Raw genomic sequence first — 23,961 nt, 5'->3', positions numbered from 1 at the left:
TCAGCATCCTAGGTTTGGGGAGCTCGTCTTTTGGGCACATTGCTCAGAAAGGTCCAGAATTGACTCACTGTGGTCCTGCCTGTTAAATAGTTTCACTCAGTTGTTTTATCAATAGTTTCTTCCCAGCTTGCAGTGTTGTTTTCTTTGGATCTGAGCGGGAAGAAACAAGCTAGATAGTTAAGTGATCATTCTGAAGCCACTAGAGGGAGCTCTTCCATTAGTCAATGGTTCACACCCTAACATACTGAACCACACATATGTGCTTTCAACTCTATGAAAACAGTAATTTATATAATTTTTGTAGCATGTAAAATGCTTTACTAGTTTAAGTTCTCTGCTAGGTCATTATTGATCAGTGAGGGGCCACTGTGGTTGAATGACTTATTCATAAGATCATCTAGCTTAGCTGGAAAGTGTGGGCTCTCTGCCAAGTTCAAGATGCTTATTAATCAGCTGAGAAGATGCAGAGGTTCGGCAGTAGGTAATTGGTGACCTCACAGCTGTATACTTTGGCAATTTCTCTCCTATTTTCTTTTCCGGCACTTTCCTTTGGCCAGCAAAGGTTTCATTTCCTAACTGCCACAAATTTTTCAGACAAGGAAGACCCACTGGTGCCCCCGCCCCCAAGCACTGCAGGATTACAAATATCACTCTTGATTGTTAGGCATGGAAGCTGGGGCTGACGCACCTGGTGAGTCAACAAATTCCCCACACCTGTCTTAGGAGAACCTGCCAATCGCTTTAAAGGCAAAGGGAGAAGGAATCAAGTGTCAACTGGGGTTGGCAACATTCACATGAACAAACAGCTCCAAAATAGTTCCTGAAGGGCAGGCTGTATTCGTATTCTGTGTGGCATAATCCCACAGGCACTTAGAAACAAGCAGAAGGTGCAAATATTTTAGCTTCCTGAAGATTTCAAAGTATGCTTGAAGTGCCTGCTACAGTTTCAGTAGCCAGAGAGGTGAATAATATGTCTGATACTTGGGGCTGGGGCTTCAGTGACTGACCCTCCCCAGACTAGAGTGAACTATGCAAAATATGCAATGTTTATGCATTTTGACACTTCCCATAGTGTCAAAACTGAATATATGTTTTTAAACCATTGCGTACACAGCCTTGCCCATCTTTCTGTCTTGATTTTTGGCCTCTTTTGGCTAAATGACGAGTTAAGCGCCAGCACAGCCTTATTGAACCAAAGTGACTGGTCATGCAAATGTAGCTTATATGAGATACAAAAGTTCTTTGTTCCAAAACCAGAAAAGTAGAAACAGCCGAATAGCATACCCAACTCGTCCTCAGCAAAAGTCATTTTCACCCCAACAGCAGAGCACCTCCTGCAAACAGAGAAGAGTAGTAAGCATCTTCATAACGACTCACAAATCAAAACAAATGTTGATACACTCTTGGCATGCAATTTTAAAACTCTAGGGCAGTGGTTCCCAATTAGCTAAGTACTGCGGATCCCCTGTTTTTCAAAAGCTAAGCCATGGATCCCTTACTTTTGAATTTTTTGTTATCTCCAGGGTAGTTTTGTTATGTGAACGGTGCCATGGACCCCCTGGGTGGGTTACACAGACCCCGGGGTCCACAGACCACCAATTAGGACCCACTGCTCTAGGGGGAAAAAAACCAACACATGCAACTTAATACCTAAGTACTAAATGTTTTAATATAGTGAACAGCAATACTGGGTCAATAAGGGCCAGAGTTTTACTTGAATAACTGAGTAGATTTTGTTGGTAAACACAGAGGACTAGCTACATCCATTTTTGATATTTAAGGTTCGATTCTGTTTGCTTTTTTTTGCTTTTTTTTTTGCCCAAGGTTACGGTCCATTGCAAATGACAAAGGGCACAAGTATTAAAACATTATTGCTAATTTATGCATAAGCAAGTGGATGTATTTTAAGTATCTATTTTTAAACCATCTTTTTTAAACAAGATTTTACATTTAAAATTAACATTTGAAGAACTTCTTCAGCAATAAAAGTTTATGCAAGTTGCTGTCACATTTTATGTAAAAGAAATGTGCCATTAAAATCAGACATTTAGGTTACCTTTTGAGTTTTTCGGTGCATGTTAGCTTTAAGACATCCTGAATTCTCCTGCGATAATTTTCCTTTAAAAGGGGGGTTTTGGGCGTTCTTTTCATCAAGCAAGACATTAAGCCCTGAAAGCTGACTCCAAACCATTGTGGAAAATTCAGTTATTTACATTTTTTTAAAATAACAATCTACAAATACAACTCTTTTTGGCTTTTAAAAGTAGCTTCCCTCAATCATGCACTGCTATGAGCAATTTGACAGTAACAGTGGACTTTTTTTTCACCCCCAAGCAGTTCTTTCCCAGTGAATACTCGATTTTAAATTTTGCCAAGAAGGGAGAGTAAGTACAAGCCACCAGCTCTTCACAGCAGTCAGTTCTGCTATCATGCCAGGCTTGTCAACAGCTGTTTAACCTGGTCATCTGCAGTGAGTGAGACTTTCCTCCAGACAACCAGGCAGGGAAGCTGATTTTCTTTGAAGGCAGCAAATCACTAACATGGGGGTGTGTGGACAGGTGGGCAGTTAGCAAAGCTGCATTATGTGCCTTTCCTAACGGGCTATTGAGAACAATCTGCCTGCTCCCTACATAAGCCACCACTTTGTAATTGCTTTGGAACCCAAGGAATGCTGCCCTGAAAAGCAGGCAGTCTGAGGAGAGGGAAATCTGTGGATGCAGCAAAAGGAAGAAGTCTTCTTTTTCTTTTCTATCTGTGAAAAAGGCTTTTGGAGTCACACTGTTTTGATGAAAGTTACTTTTGGATCAACAATTTCCGCCTCTCTGCAGAGGGCACAATCCCCTGGGGACATTCCTTGCGCAGGTGTCACCAAAATGAATGGGGCTTGCGCAAGAAGGCCACTCTGCCCTTTTGAAATCAATAGCAGCTACAAAGGGGCTGGTGCAGAAGCAGCTGTCCGCAGACTCAAGATAAAAAGCCAGCAGATGTCTCAACCCTTCAGTGAAACAGAACACTGATGCTGCCACTTGAAGCCCCGTTTCTGGCACAACTGCTCAACTTCCAGGGGGTGAAAAACAATTTTGTTTTAAAATTAAGCTTACTCAGCTTGGTAAAGTTTTAAAACTTTCAGAACATACCATTTTAAAAACGTCTTCGGATTTTAAGAGAACTTCTTTTTAAAAAACAGACCAAGTACTTTAGCATTAATTTAAATTAATTGAAAGAGGACAATCTATTTTACTGCTTGACCAAAATTTTAAAAAAATGACAATTCATCACATTTACTTTGATTAAAAAAGGACTAAACTTTATTGACAAACTGCTGCAGACATCTTGACAAATTTTAGCTACCTATTTAGGCAGGCTTACACAAGTAGTAGCATTTAATCTTCCAAGAACAAAATGGGAGAACAGTGTACAAATCTATGTACAAAATGAAGCTCCTTGCTTTTTTTCAGCTGCAATGTCCCTTTTTAACATAAAGCTAGTGTTGAGACGCACTTGAACATGTCATTGGAATGGCTAAAAGCTTTACAGTTTTGCCAATTTTAAGCCTGAGCTGTATTATGTACTGCAAACACTCAAGTGTTCAGCTTTTCCTTTAAGAAAAAAGAAAAGAAAAAAGAGAGAGACACAATGCACAGCTATTCATTTAATACTTCCTAATATCAAAACACTGGGCAGTTAGAGCAATATAAAAATTACAGAGCAGCTAGATGTCCACTTCTCTTAAAAATTCTTCATGCAGAATTAAGCCAAGAACACCTTTTGCTGGAGAACGTCCGTCACTAGCATCTCAACACTGGGGCTAGATTTCAAAACCCACATGGTCAATGTTACAAACCTAATTTTTTTTTAAAGTTAAACTGATTGAGAAAAAAAATTACTGTTTTATCTGTTAAGGAGAATTCTTTCTATTAACATTTAAACTTAAGATTAATCAAGCAATCTGCTTTTAAGGGCAAAGTGTTGACATTTGAGCTTACTTTTTAAACTGCGGCAGTTGCTACCATTACATTATGATTTTAAGTCATTAAAAGCCAACCCTGAATTTTGAAATGTAGCCTACTTTTGGGATTCTGCAACTACAACTTTTATGGGTTGCCTAAAAAACAAAAAATACTTAAAGATTAACAAACTTTAATTTCATAACTGTTAAGCAAGCATGTCACTTTGGAAACTAACATTTTTTACCTCAACTTTTTCTTTTTAAAGGTACAGTTGTGTTTATATATCTAAACAGAGAAAAAAAAGCCATCTACACACTTAAAAATTGAATTCAGTCTTCTAAATCTAAATTATTTTAAAATACTACATACAGAAGCCAGAATGCAAGGTCAGTGGTGGGGGAGGATGGAGGTGGGAGAAAAAGGGAGCCAGAGAAAAATCAGGGAGACAATTACTTGTCTGTTGTGGGTAAAGCAACAGGAATCCTGGGAGATACAAGAATCAGAAACAACTGTTTGCTCAAAAGTGATATTTCCCCCTCATGTATGCTTTAATAGCGTCCGTATGGGTGCTCTCTGTATGCTCCCTTCACTGGCCTAGTCGGAGGGGCCTTGAGCGAGGGCCTTGTTCCATTCCAATCATCTTGACCTGCAGGAAAGAAAATAGCGCATGTAGGCAGCAGAAAAAGGACAGCTGTTTTGCTTTTCATGAATCATGGTGTTAGCAAATAACCCTGAAAAGAGACCTAGGCATAGATTTCAGTGTGCTACCAAATGGTGCTTTGGAAGGAACTGGAGTGTATGTGAAGTGCTATTCAGAGCTGGCAAGACACAGAAGTCTTGCACAAATCATCAAGAGTCCAAATGGCTCATTGCAGGTAATCAAAACACAGAATTAGCCAAAGTTTTGCTGCACACAACTCCACTCCTAGTAGTTTTAATGGAACATATATTTTTAAAGGACGCATGCTTCTCCACAAGTGGACACCTTCAAATGAGGGGTTTAGTTGTCTGATCTCATGTGTTACCACCATAGCCTTTGTTGCCCTGAGAAAATACTTTAAAAATGTAGTACAAGCTCTATCTCGCCTCTGTTTCATCACAGAGCTCAAGGTGGCACCAGGGTTTCCAAGATGTCTTCCTATCCAAAGGGCTGACCAGACCAGACTTCAGCAAGCTGCATCATGTGCCATCCAAACATACCCTCCTTGCACATGCCCAACAGGAGACAATACAGTCCTCAGGTGCAGTAGGAAACTATTATTTTCACCAAACATAGAAGGCATAATGAGGAATATTAACAGTTTTGGGGAAAATGAAACATCAGAAAAGTACCAGGTTCCTTTCAAAAACAAGACAAAATTAGTTTTGTTGAAAGACATACGCTTCTGACTAGCTAAAACTTCACACTTCTAATTCAACATGGCTGGCTCACACAAGTTATTTTTCTCATTTTGTCCACAGGAAAGCAGGCACATACACTAAAATTAGTTACAACTGAACTAATTAAGAGAAGCATTGTTGTGCCCAATGGCCCAGAGGAAGTTTGGTCCCTTTAGTCAGGAAAATCAGAGGATACAACAGTAATACTGAAGAGGCAGAAAAATAATGCTTAGAGTCAACCCAAAGGAAGAGGACAGATAAATGGAAACACTGACAATCTTTCACAAAGATTGTCATGACCAGAAAGCTGTTTCCATAGTTGCCAATATCTCAGTGTAGAAGGGGACAAACCTTCTTAAGAGTTGCAAGGAGCTCTCATTTTTATCTTCCTCATACTCATCCGAGAATTCTTTGGCAGCTAAATACTTCTTGTCTCATACTGGTGATATTTAAAGCTTCATGGATTTCATGACTGTACTGTGCCAATGTGGAATGGAATTATTGGCAAAGAATTCAGCATCCTGAGAAATCTAACCTTTCCTTTACAAAGATACACACATATAGTCCTTAGCTTTAAGCATTTAAAAATGGTCTAGAATGTGTGGCAAGATGTCAGCTGAAATCTTGCAATTTAAAAATGAAAGAGAGAAGACCACAGGGCTTTATTATTCCCTGCTGAGTGTCTGGCACTTTCTAGTGGTTAGCAGAACAATAACAGCTCTGCTTTTTGGTGCAGAATGAAAACTTGGGATAAAACTCACTGGTAATTAGACTTTCTAGTAAACCTTTTCAATGCACTAATATAGCCAGTATATTCTTAAGATTATTGGACACTTTCAGAGTAACATCAGCTAAAGGCAAGATCTCCAGATTTGTCCTCAGCTGAAAAGACTCATTATATCCTACATACTGCCTCTCAAAAAACTTAGATCATGATAACCTTTTTATCTTTTGCATTCAAGGCAAAAAATAACTGACTAAAATACATCGAACACAGAGTTCTGCTTCTGCCATGGCAACAGAGCATGCAGACGTACCATACGCTTCATAAGATTCCTGTGCTTCACCGTGTCCATAATCATAATATTCTGTTTCCCTGCAATAACAAGACAGAGTATTATTATTATTATTATTATTATTATTATTATTATTATTATTATTATCCCTTGAGGTGGTGTATCTTTCTAATCATCATGCTGTTATTATTTAGGATGGTTCAAATGACCATCTATCTCACAGAGAGGGTAATATGGACGTGCTTCTTGCAATAGTTAGGGACTCCCTAGACCAGATACTATGCTTCCTTGCAATACTGTCCATTAGCTAAAGTTGTAAGGGAAGAAGGAGCCCAGGCCCAGCTATCTTCACAAACAGTAAAGGAAAAGTCCATGCCAATGAGGCCAAGGCTTAGTGGATGTGATGGGGCCCTTTACCTGACTTTTGGGGATCACAGTGCTTTGTTAAGGCTGTTGTTACCCAATCACTCAAGGCCCAGGGAATGCTGGACAGTGCTGATCCTTGTAACACAGATACTCATGGTATAGATGTAGAAGCGCACACAAGCACAATATGCTTGTGTTCTGCTGAAGACACAGGGCAATTAAGTACTAATGTGGCTCAGTTGGTTAGAACGTGATGCTAATAATGCCAAGGGTGTGGATTGGATCCCTGTATGAGCCAACTGCATATTTCTGCATTGTAGGGGGTTGGACAAAATTACCCACCAAGTCCTCTTCCAACTTGATTCTAAGTAATCAAAAGGAAGCACTTACTGTTGACCCTGGCTGTAGTAGCCTTCATATCCTTCGTAACTTTGCTCTGCATAAGCATCGTCATAGCCCTGGAATAGACAAAGAGGCAAGGGTGGAGTCAGCTATTGTAAAAAAATAAAAAATTAAATACCAAGCAAAGTACCATCTATAAAGTCCAAATCACAAAAGTGATACACAGGTACCCCCTTCAAACACACATTACTTTACCTTGCAGTTATCCAAACAATGTCCTTGGAAATATTTCACGCACTAAAAAAATACAATTGCCCAGTGTAGATATAACAATCTTGGTCTAATAAATGGAATAGACCAGACTTCCCCAACCTGTTGTCTTCCAGATATTTTGGACTACAGCATGGCAAAACCTGGTTTGCTACTACAAAGTTTGTGAAATTTCTTTAAAAACTGGTACAATCACCCTCCCTCCATACTTCCAAGCAACCAAGGTCACCTAGACTATGCAAGCAGTCCTTTGCCGAGCAGTCCTTCACCGGGATCTATGATCAAGTCTTATTTCTGTGAATCAGAAAGCATTAAAGATGCAGTGTAAGGAGGATGAGGCTAGCAGGGAGGAAAACCTCAAGAAAACAACTGCCAAGCAGACACAATTTCTGTCTCTGCTTGGTGCTATTTTCTCCACTGAAGACAAGGCTTATTCATTCTTAAGGGCCATTACTTTTTAAAGTAGCCAGGTCCAAAGGCCCATGCTATTATCAAACTCTCCTGTACAGTACCAAGCAAGCATGCCTTTCCCTTGTCAAATGACAGGGGGCATCTGTTATATTCTTTCAAAGTTGTGTGTGTGCACAAGAGAGGAAGACCCCACCATATACAGTGGTATCTCAGGTTACAGACGCTTCAGGTTACAGATTCCGCTAACCCAGAAATAGTACCTCAGGTTAAGAACTTTGCTTAAGGATGAGAACAGAAATCGCGTGGCGACGGCGTGGCAGCAGCAGCGGGAGGCCCCATTAGCTAAAGTGGTACCTCAGGTTAAGAACAGTTTCAGGTTAAGAACAGACCTCCAGAACGAATTAAGTTCTTAACCCGAGGTACCACTGTATTTAAAACAGTATGATTTTACTTTAAATAGTCATAGCTTTCCTCAGGCTTCTGGGAGATGTAGTCTGTTAAAGAGTGCTGAGAGCTGTTAGGAGACCCATATTCAGGAAGCTACAATTCTCAGAATTCTCTGGGAAGAGGGACTGACTGTTAAACCCTCTGAAGATTGCAGCTCTGTGAGGTGAATGGGTGGGGGCTCTTAACACCTCTCAGCACCCTTAACAAACAGTAGCTCCCATAATTCTTTGGGAGAAGGCATGATTGTTTAAAGTGATATCATAGTGCTTGAAATGTAAGGTGTTAATGTGGTCAAAAAAGGTCTAACTCTGGGGGAGGAGCAGGCTATTTGCTTGCACATCCCAGGTTCAATCCCCAGCATCTTTAGGCAGTGCTGGGAAAGACCCTGGTTTGAAATCCCATAGTGAATTGCAGTCAATCACTGCTGACAATACTGTGCTAGACAGACCAGTCATCTGATTCTGACAAAGGATGCTCTCTGTGTTCTTATGTATGTATAATCTTGGGTGTTGTGGATAAACCAAAGTTTTTAGGCACAAGTAATCTGTTATCAGACTTTCTCCCTCCTCTCAGAAAGTTAAAAACTGCTTACATAATCTTCATAGGTCTCTGGTGCAGGAGGGGGAGGAAGAGGTATTCTTTGAATGCCGGCTGCCCGAGCTCTTGGTGCAGGGGCACCTCTCACTGCTGGAAGAGGGGGAACACCCCGGGCCACAGCTGCTCCTCTTGCAATGGCACCTCTCACTGGGGCCCCCCGCACAAGAGCTCCACGTGGAGGTGGTGGTGGAGGTCCCACGCCACGTCCCCTATAAAAAGGGGACAGAAGAGTTAGAAGGCACACACAATCTGCACACAACCATGCTCTGGACACCCACTAAATCTAATCTGTTGTCTATACAGAAGCTCAATTTGCAGAGGCCTAGCAGCAGAGATGAATGACAAAATTAAATCTAGTAAAATTTGCTGTGTGATGTACGGAGACAGAGCTAAAAATGCCCAAATATGAAACTTGGATTGAGCAAGTAGCAAAGATTTAAGTACCTACCAGAATCACTTCAAAGATAAGCCAAACTAGTAGCATCAGCTGTCATTGCAAAAGGCCCAAGACATCTCAAAACATAAATGGGCCTTTATAGACTTCTAAGTTTAGCACAAAGTAGTTTTTGGAAGCGAAGGAGAGAGGAAGCATTATCACTTGATGTTCATACAGCCCAGTTTCTTTATAAAAAGATGTATATGGAAAAACCTACACAACTGAGGCTGCTTCTGATATTTGGATTAATAATAATAATAATAATAATAATAATAATAATAATAAATAATTTTTATTTATACACCACCCTCCCCAGCCAAGACCGGGCTCAGGGCAGCTAACAACCAATAATAAAAACAAGTGGAATAATTTGTGGGGGGTTTTAATGTTAAGGACAGGAGTTGCCAAAGGGAAACATAATAAAGGAAAGACATGAAGTAAGGGGCAGATGCACAGATGTAGGTAAGCAGATTAGCAATTTTATGGAGCAGTGATGTCTAGGTCAAGAAGGGTTAAGATAAAGTAGCAAAGAGTAGAGCAAAGGCAGCTGTGAAGGGCACTTAAAGCTATATCCACCTGGCCTGAGAGACTTAGAAAACATTCAACTGTCTCTCTGAAACAAGGGCTGGAAACTTTCTTAAATGAAAACCAAAGTTTCAAAAGCCTCATGTTATCCCTGCTTAGTGCAGAATGCATTGGCAGGACCGTGGAGTTTAGGAATAATTAAAGATGGTCTACAATTAATGGGCCACCACCCTATTGGACAATTCATGAACCCCCTCAAAGATCTGGTATTGTCAACATGCTGAACAAGAAAAAGCTTGCAACTGCGAGAGTAAACTAAGACTCAAAACCCACCACCTATGGGAAATATGACTGAGTGCCTTTTCTATTGCCTCTCACCTGTTCAGCAAGGCTGCCCCACTCCACACACTAAAAAAAAAATTGAAACAGCCATTAAGCCCATATCGCTTCCCCACCTCCCCAAACCATCAGAAGCACAATCTTACTGCTTAAAGATGCAACTGCAACCAGCAAGAGCTCATCTCCAGCAACATTTCCATTTGTTACCTAGGAACAGGTGGAGGTGGGGGCACAGCTCCCCTTCCTCGTACAGGAATCCCTCGACCTCGTGTTGGCTCTGGCACACCATTGAGATAAGACAGCTCCAGAAACTGCTCCTGGCAGATGTCATCCATCATATCCTAAGCAAAAACAGAGGGAATTAATTTCTAGGCCAAGCAAAAAATAAAAATAAAAATCTCACTCATTTTATTTGAAATGGGTTTTTGTGCTGCTAACAACAGCTCTGTTTGGAAAGGCATAGGTGAGTACTATGGGCAGGAGCTGCCTAAGTCACAACAGCTGCCACAAAACATCCTTTGCACCCTTGTAGAACAGCTGGCCTTCCTGCCTGTCAAATGCTCTGAGAAGTGGGCTCCCTTAGCAGCCTAAATTTCTTGTTCCCATTCAGAGGAGGCAGGAAATGGTTTCAGTCCAAAGAGCAAATGCTCACCAGTAACTCTAAGCTGCCTCTTTCCACTTCTGTCCCTGCTCTGTGCATTCTGCACTCTCCAGGGGGTACAATTTCAGGCAATCTGTGGAGGGATTAGCAGCAGAGCAAAAGCATTTCACTCCCTAAATCCAGTAGGGAATCCAGTCACTGATGCCAATCTGTTGGAGGGGTGCAACAGTAACACAGTAAAGTGTTAAAAGATAGGAGGTGGTTTTGGCAAACCAAAAGGAACAGATGGCTTCAAAGAAGAGCGACCACTTTCGTATCCTTTTGGATATGTGGAAGCCTTCAAAGCTTCACAAACCTTACATGCAGTGTCTATGTAGCTCTACCCCTTTGTGCACCATATTCAAAACTGAGACAGTCACAGCCATTTTGTGTTGTGTGCATTAGAACAAAAACAAATGTATCAGAAGTCCATTGTTATCCACAGCAGGGCAGACATGGAACTCTTGTTCTGCTTTAGCTGCACAGCAATGCCTGTCCAAGAGGCTTCTACAATTCCCTCCTAGAGGCTCAGCTCAACAGGGATAACTAAGACAACCCCCAAATTCCTGTGTACTCTCCACAATGTGTGCACATACACACTCACACCTTTAGAACATGAGATCCAACAATTTCCTCTGCTGATGAATAATGAAAGCTAGTCATTTCTGAATATTTCTAGAAAGGTCTTTCTGCTTTTCAAGACAGATATTAAACCAGAGGTGAAAACCCCCCAGCTAGTCTTAAAATGGTGCATTAGAGCTAAAGTTCCCTTCTCTAGTTGAGTTGAAACCTCAGCAGGAGTTTCCGTTTCAGAGAGCTCAACTGCACCTACAATTCATGTAACAAATTTCAGAAGGCAAAACCAAACCAGCAATCCAGATATTAGAATCCTTGGTTCTCTAAAATGAATAAAAGATCAGGTGGTCCCCCCGCCCCGCAAAAAAAACATTTGCAGGTGTTAGCAAATAAAATTCAGGTCCTGACAACTTTTGGAGCAGCCAATCTCTTGATAGCATCTTCCCTAGAGTCCAATCTTTTGACCCGTTAATAGCCTTTCTTAAGTAACTGTTGCAAAATCTCTAAGATTATAATTTTTAGAAGTCAACCCAACACTTTTTTTCAAAATAGGACAAGGTCTTTCGTATCTATGTCTGCTTGGGAGTCATTTTTGCAGAAAAATATCCAACTGCACAGGTGGGTTGGCTGCAATTAAGTTTTGGAACGAAGCATTTGTTCAGCTCCAGTGATTGAATTGTCAATACTTAGTACTGCCTTATTCAAAACATTATCTCCTTTTTCTCTCTGACTGAGCTTATTCTGTGGAATATGCTTTGCCACAATCTGTTCTACTTGAACACACCTTGCCAAGGCCAAACATGTTATTATGCAGAACATTTTAGAAAAAGAAGGTGGTATGTACCGGAACAAGGAACTTTTTGACTTCTTCCATGGCATGGGCCATAAGAGCATAAGCCTCACAGGGTGGCCCAAAAACTTCAATGAAGACATGCAGGTCCATATTTAAATGAGCATACTTTGGGTCACCCCCCTTGCGCAGTTCTTCCTCCTGAAAAACAAACAACTGTTACAGTAGATGGCTAGAGGTTTCAAAAGAGAACACAAGCCTTCCTGTTGCTCACATAAAGAGACAAGTGTTGCTTTGCCACATCTGCAAATAGATGCCACCAACCTCTCAGAATTTTTTCCCAGGAAGCAGAGACAAATTCTAAGATGCTTAAAGGAATGAAGTGTTGGGATTAAGTCTCACATCTTTCCCTTGTTCTCAAAGAAAAAATTGATCATTCTTACCTGCTCGCTGTAAGGCAGGCTTCCTCCAAATGTTTTTGGCCTACAACTCCCATGATCCCTAGCTAGCAGGACCAGTGGTCAGGGATGATGGGAATTGTAGTCTCAAAACATCTGGAGGGCTGAGGTTGAGGAAGCCTGCTGTAAGGTAATTTTACTATTGCTTCCAGTTTGCATGTGTGAAACTGGATTCAACACCTTATTGAAGGGCTCCATATGCTCGTGACAGAACTAACTACTAAGGCTTAGGAGGCTGTTGCTGCAGCTCTGGACCCTTCAATCCTTGAGTTATTTTATTGGGCTAATAATGACTTTCATGACTGTTTGACCTAGGTGAATTTTACTGCCATTTGGAGAGGCCCGTGTAATTGTGGCAGCACTTGCTTTACTGGCCAGTGGTGCTAATCTTTTGGTGCACAATTAACTACCCACCCATACTTTTAATCTGGAAACTTTTTTTTAAGCTGAGACTGCTCTGTGCTTGGACACGGACACACAAGTGGATTCCTCACACCCAATGACTGCAACAGCAACTGCTCACCCATTTGCAAATAAAGGTGGCAGGATAAAACACAAGTACAGGACTAGACATTTTGGTAGAAATCTCAGACCCCGACAACAGCCTTTCATTTATGCCTCCTAGTACATAATTCTAAGAACAGGAATCAAAACAAAGTCTAACATTAGTTTTACTAAAAAAATTATTTACCTGTGCCAACCCTAAACTAGTTATCCCCAGATGGTCCTGGCCCTAAACTTTTGCTTGCATATATCGACTCCAAACAATCTTGTCAACTGATATTCCAAAGAAATATGAAAAATGGGCTTCCAATAAGATTCATTTATTTCTCTTCTCACTTACTTGGCAATGAAAAATCCTTACTAGCATAAACTCAAGATTTACTTACTTGGCTTTAAACAATCTAGAGGCTTAACAGTAGCCTTCACAAGTACAATTTTCAAAAAGTTAAGAAAACCAAGATTTCAGTTAGATGCCCTCTTCCAAGTCGCATGGAAACGTGAGAAGGAAGAGCTCAGCTTTGATGTGATGCTCTATGAATCTCTTTTCTTTACATAGCCTAGATACAACAAACACTTGACATTGGTTGCATTAGAAAAGACTATTGAATTCGGTTAATCAGCTGCCTGCTCATTCTGTCATTAATGGCAAAGCAACAAGTACTCACTCCTGGGGATTTTGCAGTTCTAAGTCATCAATGCATTTTTAAAAGGTACATAACACAACACTTTTACTTAAAGGCAATGTGCTCTCAACAAACGGGGAGAGGATGCAACGGCCAACCCAACCATCTATGAAAAAAATCCAGAATTCTAAAACACACAAAAGTACTTGTAATTTGAGCCCAGTGCCCCTACCTTTGCCTTGTCTCTCATTGACCCCTTCCCCAGTACAGATATCTTTGCTCCAGTTTCTTCCTGCAGTCGCTTGATGGTGTTGCCTTGGGGTCCCAGGATCTTCCCAACAAAGTTAAACTAAAAGGAGAGAAACAGATTTTTTCTTAGTTTCAAAAACTGAATTAAGTTACTTTAAAATTTATACTGCAATGACTAGGGTCAGCAATTATAAGTTTCCCGAAATTTTAAACTGTACTCATTTTGGCCTTCTAGAAAAAAACCAAAGGGTGAATGATCCAAATTCTGGTAAGTTAGCAATCAAGCATATCAAAGTGTGCATAGTGAAAGTGTTTGCATTTTAAAAGAACACACTGGAGGAAAGGTGGCTTGGCGGCAAAAGACTTTTGGTATCACAGATTCACATCTGGGGGCTTGTGGGAATGCTCGGTAAACTTACATGTATAAGATATGTTGTTTAAAAAGTTGGACTAATTACGGGGCATTAGGGACAACCCCCCCAAATTATTTTGACACCACAATGGGGAACCTAGAGAAACTGCTAGTAAAAAAATATCTAGAAATTGTTATTTTAAAAAAGTTGGTAACCCTAACAAAAGCCTTTTGACATCACAGCAGGATCAGTCAAGATGGTTTCCCTGTCTATTTTTAAAGAAAATGACAGACTTTAGGGGGGCACAAAAAGCCCTGATCTATGCAACGCCACTTCTGTGGCACAACTCTAGTTCTCATCTTACTACCTAACTGTAACTGAAATATGGCCCCTTTCCCCCATGTATATCACTGTCTCACCTCCTCTCTTTTTTCTTGCTATGGCAAATTTAGACTGTAACGTCCTCAGGGCAGGGACCTGTCCTCTTATGTTTTGTGACGTGCCATATTGCACAAGGAATGAAATATTTTTTTGCCAATAATAAACATTTTCAAGTACAAGAAATATCCTTCATAAGCCTATGTTCTGGCCTGCTACAAACACACAAAGAAAATACAGCAGAAACGCCTTGGAAATATTTAACAACAGCAATAAATGCATTGGCATAAATCAGAACAGCTCAAAGCAAACAGCTGCTGTGAGTGGAACTTGTCATAAGCATCCCTTTACAGGACATTAATGAGGCATTTGCTGGCCTTCACCTTAGGGTATTGCTTGACTGGGATGAGAACTCGTTCTTTCAGCTTCATGTTCTTATGAGAAAACAGGTCCAGATAGGTCTCTTCCTCATCTTTCTTTGATTCACCTTTCTGAATTTTGTCGATTTCTAAACAAGACAAAGCATACAATTGAGACAGCACTTCAACCTTTTTTTTAAAAAAAGAAAAACCCAACAGGATGCACATGTAAAAGCAGGTACAAGAGGCAACTTGTCTAGAATCACCCCCCCCCATTCAAGGTACATGACTGTGCAAGTGAGCCCCAAACTCAAGTTTTTCTGCAACCTAGCCAATAGGCCCACCAAACAAACAAACAAACAAACATCATTGTCCTATATGCACTTATGTTAGCTAACTGTTTCTAAACCGAAGTGAAAGGGAGAGAGCTGCTTTTATACAGTTTTGCTACTTTGTAGCTTTTCTCATTTGCTCACAGCAACATCTTACCTATTGCATTTTATTAAGGCAGTAGCCATGCGGGAGCCAGTTATTACCCAGTTCTCCCCCAAACATTTCTAAGAAAACTCTACAGACCCATGCCACACCAGAACACCCCCAATTCTGAGCTGACCACGTCTGCTGTAATGGAAAACATTCTGGTGTTCTTTCTTGCCTGTTCCCTTTCTTTCTTGCCTGTCTTAACCAGGCAATTTTGTAACAGGACGATCCCTTTCTGCTCTGGTTGTGACATCAAATATTTGAAGATGTGTGTATTTGCACTAAAAGGAAGTACAAGAATGTAACTGGCAAGCTCTCAATTTTCAAGTGACACGACTGGGCTGCTTGCCAAGTTCCAAGGCCTTCCGTACGACAGGCTGAAGCAAATATAGGAATATCAAGAAGATAATACTACTTTTTGAGTAGGCCCTCTCTAAACAAAGCCCAAAGTTTTCCAAGGATGCAAGAAGGAAAACACCTAAGTCACAGAAGCTCTAAGACATGGGTAGGCAAGCTAAGGCCCAGGGGCCGCATCCAGCCCAATCGCCTTCTAAATCCAGCCTGCGGACAGTCCAGGAATCAGCGTGTTTTTACATTAGTAGAATGTGTCCTTTTATTTAAAATGCACCTCTGGGTTATTTGTGGGGCCCTAGGGATTTGTTCATTCTTTTTTTCAAAATATAGTCTGGGCCCCCCACAAGGTCTGAGGGACAGTGGACTGGCCCCCTGCTGAAAAAGTTTGCTGACGCCTGCTCTAAGAGTTTACTCAGCAACTATGGAACAAAAGTCAGTCCAACAGTCAAAATACTAGGACCAATAGGTATCTTCAGGTTGAATGCAACATGCCCATCCAAAGTAAAAAAAACCCCAAAAACTTTCAAGATAAAAAGACAGAAATTGATCAGTAGGTTTTACTTTTTTCCCTTTCATTTAAATGACCTTGAAGAGCCCTTCTAACCCATATTTCGGGTTCTTTGAATATTAAATTGATTTTCATAGAAGTCACTGAAGCATGCTAAAATTTCTTGATTTTTTTTGCATGAAGAATAAAGGTTTTAAACCACAAGCTGTTCGACATTGCTAAGAGAATTACTCAAGCACAGAAACCAATTTATTCTGTTAAGAACTACATTTTAGAAAAAGATTGCCTTCACCAGGAGAAACAGAGTTTTATGCATCAATGTGCACGAACAATATAAATTCTATTTTAAGGAATAACTAGCCTTGCTGTAACATTTTGACCTCAAACTCCATAATGAACTACGGATGAGTTAAGTTATTTACCAAAAGGCTGATAATTGATTTGCCAAAAGCCTCCAGACCTGGTTGGGGGCTGCAGAAGACTGCAGCCACCATCTTACTCCCCCATAGACATGCATGTGCAGATGTGGACGAGTGTCTCACCAACGGAAACAAATTCCTTTTGTTTCCCAACAAACTTGCTTGGAAATAACCTGTTCTGGAGTAACTCAAAAAGAAGCTTCCAGAAAGGTATAGATGGACATTCTCTGATGCTATTACTTTTCTAACGCAAAAAGCGACACTTTTAGATTTCCGGCTGCTGCTGTTGCTATAAAAGCTATCCAGGCTGAAGCTGCCGTACAATGGCACTGCTGACCCTGCCAGGAAACAACCCAGAACTTCTCAGGGGTTCACGAGCCCATGAAACCAGGGTAACTAGCTCCACATGCTCAAAATATTATACTGGTACCTGAAACTGATACATTTCTTATGTTAACAAGGCTTTTGTATATGAAAGTGTTTACATACTCATAGGATCCTCATACACTCCTATTCTTCTGCATTTAACAGGAGTGGGAAACTTTTTGCCCTTCATATGTTGCTGAACTACATCAACCTTAGCAAGCACAGCAAACAGTCAGGGATGGTGGGAGTTGTAGTTTAGCAACATCTGGAAGTCAAAAGGTTCCCAAACCTGGCATAAATGTTCACCAGTGCTGAAAGCCATGGCCAACTGCAGTGCAGCAGTGTGTGAGCACCTACCTTTTAGACAAAGTCCACATGTAAAGGAAAATATGGCACCTCCATTTGTTTCATGTAACTAAATACAAGGCCTGGTCTAGTCTTTAATGCACAAAACAATCAACACATTGCAGATACTATGCCACCTGAACAAATGGATTTTTACTCCTACCTTTAAAAAAAAGCAAATATCTAGCCAGAAGGCTATTTGGCAGATGTAATAATATTTTATTTCAACTCCCACTCTCATACCCAGCACTCTGCTAAACAAGGTCAGAACACCATTCTCTGTGCATGAATTAGCAATGTTATACTTCACTCATATGGCTCCATCAAGAGGATTCTAAAAAGGCCCGGAATAAGGGACTGCCAGAGGGCAGTGCTGATGAAAGAATTAAAAGCTACAGTATATGCTAGACTGGACAAATTCTAAGAGCTAGTCTTGCATAGTTTCAAGGAAGCACAATTGGTTTAGGTAAATATATATCAGTACCATAATTTACCCAGAAATACTGTAGACCTATTGATCTATGAACTTTTTTATTGTTTTATAGAAAATTATAAATTTATATTCTCCAGTCTCTCAATGAACTTAAAATAACTGAATTATAGTATAACTTTTGCACAGAAAGTAAAAGCTGTAAACTTGGCTAGAATCAGAACTTCATTTAGGGAGAATAAGGAGTAAGCATACTCCCTTGGATATAGGGGAACTAAGAGACAAGGAAATCAGAAGCAAGTTGCTGATAAAAGAAAGAGCAGTCTATTTGGAAAGAATCCAATAGAAAAACAAGTGAAAGACAAGACATGAGAGGGCTGCAAAGAAACTTCACATTGTATACAGAAGGGGTTGGCTAAGAGGCAGGATGGCAAAAAGTAGGACAGAGCAGGTGGTAGGGATGGGATTTTTTACTGCTTTATTTCCCCCCCCCCCCCCGGAAATGGTTGGCTTTATAAGTTCATTAGTAAGAGTGAATGGAAGCCAACTGCAAATACAATATTATTAGGCAACCCTGGCTGTTTTAAAGTTTTTAACTTTGTTTACTAAATACAAGTAAACTAAACATGCTTAATTAGATCACCTTTAGGGCAACAGTTTTCTGATGCAAATTACTCACCAGAGGTACACTACTAACAGGAAGAAAGCATGTTGGTAAAAAGAGGCTAGGAAGTACAAGTCTAAAGCAGGGCTTCCCAACTTCTCTAATCCCTGATCTTTTCAACTCCACTGACACACTGGGAACTTTAAAAGTGTGTGGTGGGGACCACCACAAAATGGCTGCCATGGGGGGGTGTCATCAAATCATAAAATGGCTGCCACAAAGGCATAGAGTCAGATCTAGTAAATAAAAAAAATGAATACTGAAACTACATGTTTCTTACATGGGAACTGGCCCACTCAACCACAATAAAATAAAATTTTACATAGGTGTTGTTACTGAGCAGTTATATAAAAACCAGTCTGGTGTTTTCCGGTATTACCATGGCACAAGAACACTTATGCAAGTCATGGGTCCTCATGGAGTTACAATGGATGCAAACAATGCACCAATTTATTTACGCTAGGGTAGCATTTGTCCTACTCATTGTGCTACTGGAAGAGCATTTTAAGACCTGCCCCCCCCCCCCGTCACTCTGCTCTCTTCCCTGCCTCCCATCCCAGGGCCCTGGATCTGTTGGCTGGGTCATTGCCCATGAAAGCTGTTTCTTGTGCCTGGGAGCCTGGCTTCAATCTCAGCCTTAAAAAGTACATACAGGCAAAGGAAGAAATGGGCAGAGCTTTGCTGTAAAGGCTGAGACTGGTGTAAGACAGGCTTCCTCAACCTCGGCCCTCCAGAAGTTTTGAGACTACAATTCCCATCATCCCTGACCACTGGTACAGCTAGCTAGGGATCATGGGAGTTGTAGGCCAAAAAAATATCTGGAGGGCCGAAGTTGAGGAAGCCTGGTGTAAGAGGAGGAAGGGACTGCAGGGATTTCATAGGTTCTTTGGAGGTCCCTCCATTGGTGTTGCACCTGTGGCTGCCACATAGAGACTTATGGTCTAAAGCAGGAGTGGGCAACATGCTGGTTGGGAGTGGATGGAGCTAAAGCCAATGATGGGCAGAAGGAAATAAATAAGTATCCTGGTTTAATTAATCTGGAATAAAAAGCGCCTTGCATAAACTTTCACCATGTTCCCCTCAGTTTAGAAGTTCCAACCTTATCAGATCTATTCATAAGGAAGCCATAATATGTGTGATAGGGCTATTCTCTAGTACAGATTATTTTTATTTTACCAAATTCTTCAGTGTGTTATGGCTACACACACATAAGTCTACCAATCTGTTCTCAAATAGCTGAGGAAAATAACTTTTTCTCCCATCAGACAACCAGTAAAAAGAAAAAAAGCCCAATCAATTAATTCTAATCAAGAACTGCCCTTTCCAGTTTTTTTGAAACTACGTAGAAAGGGGGGAGGGAGCACTTTTAAAAAACGAACAGGAAGGAACTCAGAAGAGATGGAAGAATGAGGTAGCAAAAAATGAGGCTGAGGTGTCTCACACATCTCTTGGATTGCAGGTTATGGTCTAAACTTGAGACCCTGACAGCACTTTCTGCCATAATTGGGCATTGTGGCCAGGTGACCCAAGGGGACAGCAAGGGCCAAGAAACAGCAGGTGGTTGCAAAGCAACTTTCACATATTGATCTGAATTCTCCAACTGTGAGGCTTCTGCTGGCTCACATATAATTTGTCTAGGATTTTCTAAAATGTTTGGAACATAAAAATATAGGACAACTAGAACAATGACTCTTGCAATTAATAAATTAGTTATGTACTTAGAAGTTATTTGTGGAATAAAGGAAGAGTCTAGAAAGCTCTTCTGCCTGTGGTTACTGTATAAATATTTTTGCAACAGTAGAATTTACTGTTTGGGGTGTTTGACTTCAATCTCAAATTAAAATTCTTTACTGATACAATTTCTTTACTTTCATTGTTCTTGCGAGTGCTTTAAAAAAGAAAAAAGGGGGAAAATGTTGGTACTCACCACAAAGTTGTTACAGTAAGTGCAACACTTTTAACATTTTGGGTGCCAGTACTGAGTACCCCTGAGTACCCACAGAAAAGCACTGCTTCTTGCATAGCAATACAACATGAAGCTTCTCATTCGCAGAGAAATAAAGCAATGAAACAGGCCTGTCATCCAGCAAGATTAAATCAAAGCACCTCTGAACTGTTTCAAAAAGCAAAGAAATCTGCCTTAATCACATGAACTCTGCTTTAAAAAGTTACCGTATTTTTTGCTCTATAAGACTCACTTTTTCCCTCCTAAAAAGTAAGGGGAAATGTGTGTGCGTCTTATGGAGCGAGTGCAGGCTGTGCAGCTACCCCAGAAGCCAGAACAGCAAGAGGGATTGCTGCTTTCACTGCGTAGCGATCCCTCTTGCTGTTCTGGCTTCTGAGATTCAGAATATATTTTTTCTTGTTTTCTTCCTCCAAAAACTAGGTGCGTCTTGTGGTCTGGTGCGTCTTATAGAGCGAAAAATACGGTAATTAGTTCTTAGAATGTTCCTCACCTTACTCACAAGTCAAAAATCTAGCATTCCCCTTTGTTCTAAATTCTGACTGGTTATTTCCAAACAGTTGTTGTTCTCTTGATATAGTGAAAGCCTGAAAGCACAGCAGCTGCACTGTGGTGATACGGCTACAGCAGGCGATTAGACACTCAAGATGGGGAAGGAGGGTGCTAGCAAGACAAAGACTGCCATTTCTACTCTATTTAATAGTTTCACTGGAAACAAGGACAAATACAGATATGCATAGCAATGAGATTACAAAGCCCTCTGTCTCGGCAAGAGGGGAAGGGGGGAGATACACAGAATGCTCTGCTTGAAATCTCCTGGAATAAAAAAAGAAAAATCCCAATACTTGGGTGGAAATTCTAGGGTCCAATTCTCTAAGTCTACCTCTGACCACCAACTTAGATGACATTTCTGTACCCACTATCACATTATAAAGGCTAATAGTGCCACTAGTACCGATCGTCATAACAGATACACTAGAGCCACTACAGACTTCACTGAGCAGAAAACCACTGTAATTTCTCCAGCTTGACCAGGGTAAGAGGTGACCAACACTACATGCAAATTAACTGGGGTTTTTTTTTTAACCATTACCGCCTGACTAGTAAGACACAGACACTAAGCAGAAGTGCTGGAGCTCAGTGGTAGAGCACATACTCAGACTGGATGCCCACCATTTCCAGGTAAGGCTGGGAAAGTTTCATCTGAAGCCCTGGAGAGATGCTGCCAGTCAGTGTAGGCAATACTGAACGAGAGGGGCCAAAGATCTGACACGTGAGGCAGCTTCTCAAGTTCCCCTTCCTCGTCCACAACTTCCAGATCCAAGAGAGGATGGCAGAGAATTGACACAGCCTGCCAACTACCTAAATGAGCCTTTCCCAACAGATTAAAGTAGTGTAGGATACTTTCAGCAGGTACAGCTTGAACTTGTTGTGTCAAGAAAAGCTGCACCTCTGCATCACTTTTAGAATAACAGGAGCCCTGAACTCTACTTCTACCTTGGCGATCACTATTATAGTCCTCATCACCATTGCTGTCATTCTATGTACTTTCACACCTCCATTTGAAAACATTTGTCTTGCCTTTCTCAGAACCACTTACAGTATATGGATAAACAAGATTCTGGAGGTAAGGCCCACCTTTCCATCACTACATGAAAGATTACATGCCTCAGACTCCATGTTAAGAAACTTCCAATTTCCTGCTTTACTACACTCTCTGCCACTCTTAGGCATGCTCTCCAAGGCAGTGTTAGAAACTGGGATAGAAAAGCTAGGAGCCAAATGGCTCCTAGGACCTGGATTGTGGGCACCAAAACAGAATGTCTAGTCACCATTTGGGGAGGTTGGCGAAACTTTTTGTTATTTTGGTATCACATTTTCTGAATTAAATTGTTAATATATATTTAATGTTTACAACAAAAATATTGGTACCATACTTCAGTTTTCAAAACACTCTACTCTTTACTGTTAAACTCCATAACATATTGTAAATCCTTAACATACACGTCGAGGCTTCAAAGCGCATACATTTCACTAATCCTTGAGTGTCAGCCAGGTGCAAAAAATGACACCCAGACTTTTTGAGGTGCTTGCAAATGGACAATCTTTAGGAGCGAAATGCACCTGGCGCACTGCTAATTTTAACCCTACTCCAAGGGTATAACAGTCACTTGCCTATGGAAAATAGGAATTACCACCATAAACCAGGCAAGAAAAATTATCTAAACTAGAAAAGCAGTTTCTGTTCAGTATTCCTTTATTCAGACCATCAACATGCCACACCTACCATTTGCAAATATATGTAAGCAGATGAGTTACATGGGGTGGGAGTTTATTTAAAATGGCAAAGGAGCCCAGTTTTACAACCTTGACAAGAATACAGGATGGGGGCGGGAAAGAGGAAGAGACAACGAATTTGCTCAACTAACTAGGGTATAAACTGAGTTCTCCCATCCTGTTAAGTCTGATCAACAAATAGGATCAGCACCAGATCAAATGGGTTCTAGCCTACCAAAACTTCTACTGAAGGGGAAAGTTAAGGCACATATGGCCTTCTTCATACACCTTTATACTTGATTACATTTTAAAGTATATGCCTGGAAAAGTAAAGGATGTCAGACTAACAAAGACTGGCAGGGGGGCTTACTAATTTGAACTATAGTGTTCCAGTGGATGGAATCGGGCACTCCACCTTTTCTATTACTATTATTCAACAGGACGCTGGGACTCATCTCCCCACCCCACCCCCAAATCAGCCGAGTAGTCGCCACAGTGTCGGCGGCCCCTATCCTCTCCCCTCCCCTCCCCCGCGGCAGGGGCGTTTACCGGCTTGCAGCAGCTGCATGGCGTGGGTGAAGGAAGGGTCCAGGCTGTCCTTCTCGGCCATGAGCTCGGGCAGGTACTTGTTCTCGGGCTCGGCCTTGGCCGCGGAGCCGGCTCCGGGAATCAGCGGGGTAGGGACGACGCTGGGGGTCGGCGGAGCCGAGCCGGTGGCCGAGGGCGGCAGCAGCGGCGGAGGCTGGGGCCCGCGCACCCCGCCACCTCCGCCCCGCGGAGGCCTCCTCGGGGAAGCTGCGGCCTGAGGCGACTGGAGGCGGCCCGGGGGAGCCGCCGGGCCCGGGGCCCTGCCCAGGCGGCCGGGGGCGGCGAGGTCCTCGCGGCGCTGCATCCGCGGCCGAAGGAGCGGCAAAGGCGCGCGAGGGAACAGGGTTGCCACGCCGACTGAGCGCCGGGGCCGCCGAGACAGGAAGCGGAGGGAGGGCCGGAGCGGAAACGCCTCGTGCGCGCGGGAACTGCTTCTGCTTCTTCGCCTCTTTCTTTCTTCCTCTGCCTCGCGCCCAAAGTACGGCCGCCTCCAACCGTTCTTCTCGACTCAAGCCAGGAATGCGCGTGCGCAGACCTCGCGAGGGCGCCCACTGCGCA

At 41.7% G+C, this 23,961-nt stretch overlaps 1 protein-coding gene across 2 annotated transcripts; it reads right to left on the bottom strand.

Moving 5' to 3' along the window:
* Positions 1-3,280: 3,280 nt before the first annotated feature.
* On the bottom strand, positions 3,281-23,961 carry KHDRBS1 (KH RNA binding domain containing, signal transduction associated 1). 2 transcript variants are annotated; one of them, XM_053398980.1, is made up of 10 exons: positions 23,365-23,961; positions 15,034-15,158; positions 13,903-14,019; positions 12,140-12,286; positions 10,287-10,420; positions 10,119-10,148; positions 8,775-8,988; positions 7,103-7,170; positions 6,368-6,426; positions 3,281-4,596 (listed from the first exon to the last, which is right to left on the bottom strand). In XM_053398980.1, exons 1-10 carry the CDS (start codon positions 23,705-23,707, stop codon positions 4,499-4,501), a joined length of 1,335 nt encoding a protein of 444 aa, XP_053254955.1. In that variant the 5' UTR covers positions 23,708-23,961; the 3' UTR covers positions 3,281-4,498. The 2 variants fall into 2 exon arrangements, with proteins under 2 accessions (XP_053254955.1, XP_053254956.1); XM_053398981.1 differs by lacking the exon at positions 10,119-10,148 and having other exon boundaries at positions 23,365-23,959.

Source organism: Podarcis raffonei, chromosome 8, assembly GCF_027172205.1.
Source record: "Podarcis raffonei isolate rPodRaf1 chromosome 8, rPodRaf1.pri, whole genome shotgun sequence".
Lineage (NCBI taxonomy): Eukaryota > Metazoa > Chordata > Lepidosauria > Squamata > Lacertidae > Podarcis > Podarcis raffonei.
This window is presented reverse-complemented; position numbering and strand designations above follow the sequence as displayed.